The 7,778-nt window shown below is 36.7% G+C and overlaps 1 protein-coding gene across 2 annotated transcripts; it reads left to right on the forward strand.

The window, feature by feature from the left end:
- Positions 1–401: 401 nt before the first annotated feature.
- Positions 402–4,747, forward strand: LOC124829266 (disease resistance protein Roq1-like). Of its 2 annotated transcripts, XM_088092959.1 has the most exons (6): positions 403–926; positions 1,022–2,120; positions 2,277–2,552; positions 2,657–3,307; positions 3,402–4,065; positions 4,144–4,747. In XM_088092959.1, the coding sequence occupies exons 1-5, from the start codon at positions 433–435 to the stop codon at positions 3,891–3,893; spliced, it is 3,012 nt and encodes a 1,003-aa protein (XP_087949085.1). In that variant the 5' UTR covers positions 403–432; the 3' UTR covers positions 3,894–4,065; positions 4,144–4,747. The 2 variants fall into 2 exon arrangements, with proteins under 2 accessions (XP_087949086.1, XP_087949085.1); XM_088092960.1 differs by lacking the exon at positions 4,144–4,747 and having other exon boundaries at positions 402–926; positions 2,657–3,303; positions 3,402–3,556.
- The last annotated feature ends 3,031 nt before the right edge of the window (positions 4,748–7,778 follow it).

A 7,778-nucleotide genomic window follows, 5' to 3' on the forward strand; every position in this document is an offset into this window, starting at 1 on the left:
TGATAGTATGTTAGTATTGTAAAAAGTGATATAATTATGTCTTGCTATAATCTTAAATAGAATAAATTCATCACTAATAAGATTTGCCCATGTAACTGTGGAACTTGTATATGAAGTTTAAAAAGACAGAAGATTAATCTTTATTTTATTAAGATTGTTAGAGTGTGATCAAATTGTTGATAAGAATTTTTTATGTGTAAATATTGCATCTTGTGTGAGTAAAGGTCTTTAAAAATAATAAAACTTTTTTGGGTATAAAAGGCTAATAAATTATAATAATATCAATTAAATATGTGATTATTGCTTGAATGAAAATAAATTAGTTGTGATGTTTAATTTGACATGTGGACACTTTGGCTTTTGAAAAAAAACCTTATATTATCAATTGAAGGCAGGAAACAAAAGTTAAAGCATTTTGCGAGTTTCGCTATAATGGCTCAAAACCAAGCATCTTCTTCTACTTCTATTGTGTCAAAATACCGTTACGATGTTTTTCTTAGTTTTTGTGGAGATGATACCCGTTTTGGTTTCACTGGTAATCTGTACAGTGCTTTGAGTGAAAGGGGAATCTTGACCTTCATCGATGATGAAGCTCTCAGAAAGGGAGAAGAGATCACACCTTCTCTTCGCAAGGCAATCCAAGAATCCAGGATATCCATCATTGTTTTCTCCCAAAACTATGCTTTCTCAACATTTTGTTTGGACGAACTTCTCCATATCATTGAGTGCCGAACAAAACAGAACATGCTGATTTTTCCAGTGTTTTATGACGTAGAGCCATCACAAGTGCGAAATCAAACAGGGAGTTACCAAGAAGCATTTGCAAAGCTTGGTGAAAGATTCAAAGATGACATTCAGAAGCTTCAACAATGGAGGCGGGCTTTGTATGATGCTGCTAATTTGTCTGGTTTGCATTTCAAATCTGGGTAAGTCATCTCTGTTACAAATTATCAGTATATAGCAATAGTCTCTCTGATTTGCCAATGTGACAGTGATTTGATTGCTCTTGTATGAATGGCAGTGAAAAGTATGAGTCTAATATAGTGAAAAAGATCATAAAAGAGATCTCCGATAGTTTTAAGCGGTCTCCCTTACATATTGCTGAGTATCCTGTTGGTTTGAAAGATCGGATGCAACAGATACAAGAACTCATGGGTGGTGAGTTTGATAAGAAAGTGACCATGCTTGGGATTCATGGAATGGGAGGAATAGGAAAATCAACTCTTGCACGTGCGATGTACAACTTGATGGAAGATCAATTTGAAGCTTCGCAATTTCTTGCTAATGTCAGGGAAAAAGGTCTGGTGCATATCCAAGAGACAATGCTGTCTGAGTTGGTGGGGGAAAGAAATATCAAGTTAGGAGATGTGCATCGAGGAATTCCAATACTACAACACAGACTTTGTGGGAAAAAAGTCCTCCTTGTGCTTGATGATATTAGCAAAAAAGAACAATTGCAAGCAACTGCTGGAGGACTTGATTGGTTTGGCCCTGGTAGCATCGTCATCATAACAACAAGGGATAAGCATTTGTTAGATGTTCATGGAGTTCAAAAACAGTACATGGTTGGTGAAATTAACCATATGGAAGCCCTTGAATTGTTTAAGTGGAATGCTTTCAAGAACAAAGAAGTTGATCCATGTTACAAGGAAGTCATAAAGCGTGCAGTGTGGTATGCCGATGGCCTTCCATTGGCTTTGGAAACGATAGGCTCGCACTTGTTTGGCAAAACCTTGGATGAATGGGAATCTGCATTAGAAACTTATGAGAGAATTCCAAATAGAGGTGTTCAGGATGTTCTTAAAGTTAGCTATGATAGTTTGGAGGTTTCTCACCAAGAAATGTTTCTTGACATAGCTTGCTTCTTTAGAGGACGGTCTCGTGGATACGTTACAAATACGCTTGAGGCAAGAGGTGGTGTTCCTCCACATTTTGGTCTGAAAGTGCTGGAAGAAAGATCTCTCATTAAAATTCGGAAATGTCCACATGATGCTGTGGAAATGCATGACATGATTCGGTGTATGGGAAAAGAAATAGCTAGACAACAATCAACTCTGCGTCGCAATGGTCCTAGGTTGTGGATTTACGAGGACATTGTTTGCGTGTTGGAGAAAAACAAGGTACAAGTCCTATTCCTTTCCTTTTCTTTTATTACATCATGAGTTGAATCTGTACGCATTTCATGATTCTTAACTCTCGTTAAAAAGAGCCAATAAAGCATTTACATTTTATGAACTATAAATTTTATAGCTCCTTTTCTGCTTTTGGCCTGAAAGGAAAATTATAAAATTGAAGCGATGATGTTGGAGATGCCAGAACACCAAGAAGAAATGCAATGCAATTTAGAGTTTGGAAAAATACAAAGCTTACGGATGCTTCTTGTAGAAAAGAATGTTGGCTTTCTTAGAATCCCTGCTACTCTGCCAAACAGTTTGAGAGTGCTGGAATGGCGTGGATATCCTGAACCTTCTTTACCGAGCAATTTTCATTTCAAGAATCTTGTCATACTCAACTTGTCACACAGTTACTTTAGATGGGACAAACCACTACAGGCATGTACAATTTTATTCGTCATCTAAAATTAATTTAGGTTTTGGATTAACACTTGATTCTTCAAAAAAACCAAACTAATAACTGTAGACTTGTTATTTTGCAGAATTCAAAGGTTTTGAGACACTTGATTCTCAGAGGTTGTAAGAATATTAGACGAATACCTGACATCTCTGGTTTCCCCAATTTGACAATACTTAGTGTTGCTGAATGCACAAATCTGTCTGAGATTGATGATTCAGTTGGATCTTTACTTCATCTTAAAGTGTTTTGTGCTGGAGGATGTACCAAGCTCAAAATTGGTCCAAGTCGCATAGAGTTGAAATCTTTGGAGCATCTGTGCTTTGGGGGCTGCAGCAGTCTTGTTATGTTTCCAGAAGTATTGGCACCAATGCACAAACTAAAACAAGTTTACTTGGGAGGAACTGGCATAAGAAATCTGCCACTGTCAATGCAAGATCTTAGGGGTATTGAAGTATTTTCCCTGGGGAAAGGCCAAATGCTTGAAATTAATGAATCGTCCAATTTCTTTCAAAACCTGCCAATGTTCTTTCCTAATTTAAAAACATTATATTTACAAAACTTAGACATTACAATCCTTCCTGCCAGCATTGAAGAATGTCACTCTTTGAAATATCTGCACGTCACCAACTGCAAGAAGCTTCAAGAAATTAGAGGACTTCCATTGAATATTTATCAGTTCTACGCAGCAAACTGTTCTGTTGAAGTCAACTCTTTAATATTAAAACTCAGGCAGGTGGGTGTGTCTATCTTCTTTGAGTGATTCCATTAACTAGCTATGTCTTTATTTTTCCAAACTCACCATGCATATAACATGACCCGTTTCACAGGCCATTGATTCTGCTGCAATGAGAATCTGTTTACTTCCCGGTCGGGAAATCCCAGAATTGTTTGACCACTCTAGCGGGGGAAATTCTGTAAGATTTTGGTTTCGTAAAGAATTGCCCTCTCTCGCTGTGTGTACTATTATTGGAGCCTCCAATAATGTCAAGCCTCCTTTCGCTGCCAGGATTGATTACTATGTTAGAGTAAAAAATAATTTTGAGTGTGTTCGTTCTATCGTTTTTATTAATATAGAATGGATAACTGAGGATAGTCACATAATTATAGTCAATATTCAAAATGATTTTCACCGTCAATTGAATTCGGATGTTCAGAAAGCGCTTCTGACGAATAAGTGGATTCCTGGAATAATAAGGTTGACGATAAATCCAGAAAGTGATTCAAGTAAGTTGGGAGAAATCAGAACGACAGGAGTTTATGTACATCGAAAATTGAGTAGAATGGAGGATGTTCGGTTCTCAAATCCTCGTAGAAGATAGATCCTTGTGATCTAGTACTATGGAACATAAACTTGTGTTGCTTGGTGAGGCACCTCTTTATTCGACCCTACAACCCCATTAGAATCTGTTATTGGTGAACAACCTTTGAATTATGAGTACAACAATTCAGATTCAAAAGAATCGGCATCCAGTGTTGACTACAATAACCAAGGTAAAATGTTCTTTGTCCTTCCTTTCTTACTCTTTGGTAAAATTAGTTCTGCTTCTATTGATATATCCTTTGGTTCAGAAGGAGTACTTGTAGATGATCAACTAATAGTAGCTCCAAGTTCTGCAGAGACGCAAAATGCCGAGGCCAAAAGAAAAATGGCACCACTGATATCAGAACTTTCAAGTGAGTTCAATGCTCGTGTAAGTAAGAAAATTGAGTCCACATCATCCCAGTCACGTAAAGTTTATGAAGTAGAAGATGTTTCGAAACTCAGAATCAGTTCAGAAATATATAGTCTTGGAAATTCAGACACACCAAAGGCTGACCAGGATTAAGAAAATGAAAGAAGAATTAGGAGAGAAACTCGGTGCTATTAAAGCCGACATCTCTGCCATTGAAGCTAACAACTCTTCCATTAAAGCTAACATCTCAGACATTAAAGTATATTTCTGCAGACTGATCAGAGGTACAACAATTGAAATAGAATTTCTACGCAGCTAGCATGTGATGGATCAAAATAATATTATTTCCAATTTTTCAGAATCTAAAATTTGAAGGTTTAATGGGAGTTTTGGATGCATCTAAGTATAATAAAGATGTTATTTTGACAATGGAATATCGAAACGCTTATGGTACAGGCATGATGGTGATGCACTTGATTCAGTGGCTGTTTTGTTTTCAATACGTTCTCAAATTTTATTTGGAATGTTTCAATGTGTTAAAAATTGGAAAGGTGGTTAATGTTAGGTAAAAACTGAAACACAGAATAATTACAGCAACAAATATGAATGTAGATATAATCATCAACGTAGATCATAAATATAAAAGTAAAAAAAGTTTAGTGTAGATTAAAAAACGTGATTTGCTATTTTAAAATAATATGACGTGATAATCTTTTGATTTACATCTAACATGTAAATCAAAACCTTGATAATTAAAATCGAACTCACCACTCATAAATTTTATGAAGAACACCTTGATAATTATTTTTAACAAACACCCATTGGAAAATATTGGTCTAAAATCTAAATATTTAATGAAGATAATTATTTTTAACAAGCATCTAATGAAGATAATACTCAGAAAGTTAAATTAAATTTAAAGTAAATTCGTAATATTTAAGCATTGAAGTTATATTACTAAACTATTTTTTAGTTAATAAACACCTTTTATAAAAAAAACAAAGCTCCTCAATAAATAAATTTAACCGTTTCCGAATAGCAGTGAAGAATACGAGTAAAATATGATAAAAAAAAATCACAGAAGAGGTATCTGGAAAACTTGCATATTGCCAACTATCTTGTTGAATAGAAAGCTCGAATGCAACAAATTCAATGGCTTATAGGTCCTGACCCTCGTAACAAAATCAACTCTAGCACGTGCTATCTACAATTTGATAGCAGATCAATTTCAAGAGACAATGCTTTCTGAATTAGCCAAGGTCACAGATGTCAAATTTGGAGAAAAACAAGGTAAGAGTCCTAACTTATCATGATTTTTGTCCCTTATTAATGACAACTAAGATACTATGATCATCATTTATACTTTCTAAATGATGAAATTGAAGCCATGATGCCATGGTGGGTCTCCTGCACCTTCTTTACCATTTAATTTTCATTCAAACAATCTGTCACACTCGATTTGGGCAATATCCGTCAAATAAAGTTTTACAACGATATATTATTAAGAAATAAATTTTAAATCTAATGGGAGCAGCAGAAATACAAAACAGTGATAGAACTGATAGAGAGGGAAACAAAACAGAAATGTGCGAGAGAGTTTTAAAGTAATACGCTTGAGAGAACTATCATTATAGTAGGAGAACAGTGTTTATATACCAGGAAGGGAAACACAATAAAATGATCAACGGTATTAACTAACTTCTGACTGAGTCAAATTTTAACAAGGCTTTGAATTATATATATCTAATACACCCCCTTAATTCAAGCCGCTTTGTGTCAGCACTCCAATTTCCTTTTTGAGAAACTCAAATCTTTCCAGTTTAAGAGCCTTTGTAAACATGTTTGCTAATTGAAGATCAGTCCTGCAATGTGTGAGCTCAAATCTGCCTTTGTTCACCATATCCCGTAAAAAATGATACTTTACCTCGATATGTTTGCTTCTTCTTCTTCCGTGGCTTACCGGGTTCTTTGCTAAGCTTATGGCAGACGTGTTGTCCATCTTTAGCTCAACTGGCCTATCAGTTTGCACTTTCAATTCTTTTGAAACCTCATTCAGCCAAACACCTAGACACACAGCATAACACCCAGCAATATATTCTGTTTCACAACTTGATAAAGTGATGACAGTTTGCTTCTTAGAACTCCACGAAATAGGTGCCCTGTTTATAAAGTAAATGTTTCCAGATGTGCTCTTTCTCTCTATTTGATCACCACCGAAATCAGAATCGGTGTATCCAACTAGCTTCAACTCTTCCTCCTTCGTCCCATAGGGAAACAAAATGCCATAGTCTGCGGTTCCTTTAACATACCTCAATATACGTTTGGCAGCAGCCATGTGACTTATTTTAGGATTACTCATGAATCGGCTTATCAGACCAACTCCAAACATTAAGTCTGGCTTGCTATTACACAGAAATCGTAATGATCCAACAAGCTGCTTATAAGCTGTTCCATCTACACTTTCTTTGTCTTCATCTAGCTTTAACTTTGCGTTAATTTCGAGTGGATTCTTGACATCGTTACACTGGACCATCTTGAACCTTTCCAATAAATCCTTCACATACATTTTCTTGTGCATCAGCAAGCCTGCAGTTGTTTGAGAAAATTCCATCCCTAAGAAGTAACTAAGCTTCCCAAGGTCTGTCATCTCAAATTCAGCTTCCATCATCTGTTTGAATTCTTCAATTTTACTTAAACTGGAACCAGTCACCAATAAGTCATCAACATAGAGGCAAAAAATCATTATGTTATCACCATCACTCTTCTTTACGTACAGACTATGCTCTACAGCACACCTCTCAAACCCGTGGCTGATAAAAAGCATCAATCCTTTTGTTCCATGCCCTGGGAGCTTGTCGCAACCCGTAAAGTGCTTTATGCAACTTGTAGACTTCATGTTTCTTCTCCATTTTGTTAAAACCTGGAGGCTGCTGGACATATACTTCCTCCTCCAAAGGACCATGCAAAAATGCAGATTTAACGTCTAAGTGCAAATAGCAACCATTTCCTAGCACAAACAATAGCCACTACTAAACGGATAGTTTCTAACCTTGCCACAGGTGCGTAGACTTCTGTGAATTCTACTCCTTGCTTCTGCAGAAAGCCTCTTGCCACGAGTCTGGCCTTGTGCTTCGATGTTGTGCCATCCGGATTTAGCTTCTTCTTGAAGACCCACTTCACCCTAATACATTGCTTTCCAGGTGGCAGATCAACTCACTCCCACGTATTATTCTTCTCGATTGATCTCAGCTCTTCAAACATAGCCTCCTTCCATATTGGTTGTGACAGTGCATCCTCAACGTCCAATGGTTCACTTCCAGCCATCAAAGCCAAATGAATTATATCACCTTCTTCATCTACTCCAGCATCAGAATACGTCTCGTACTCAGAGAACCTGGAGGGTCTCACAGCTTGTCTTCTCGGTCTTGTCGAGCAATCTGCATAATCAGTCGAGCAATTTGCAGAATCAGTGTTTCCAGTACTGCGTTCAACTACCTCTGCAGCTTCTACTCTAACTGTCATAGGCGCATG

This window comes from Vigna umbellata, chromosome 6 (genome assembly GCF_029865625.1).
Source record: "Vigna umbellata cultivar VRB3 chromosome 6, Vumbellata_1.0, whole genome shotgun sequence".
Taxonomy (NCBI): Eukaryota; Viridiplantae; Streptophyta; class Magnoliopsida; order Fabales; family Fabaceae; genus Vigna; species Vigna umbellata.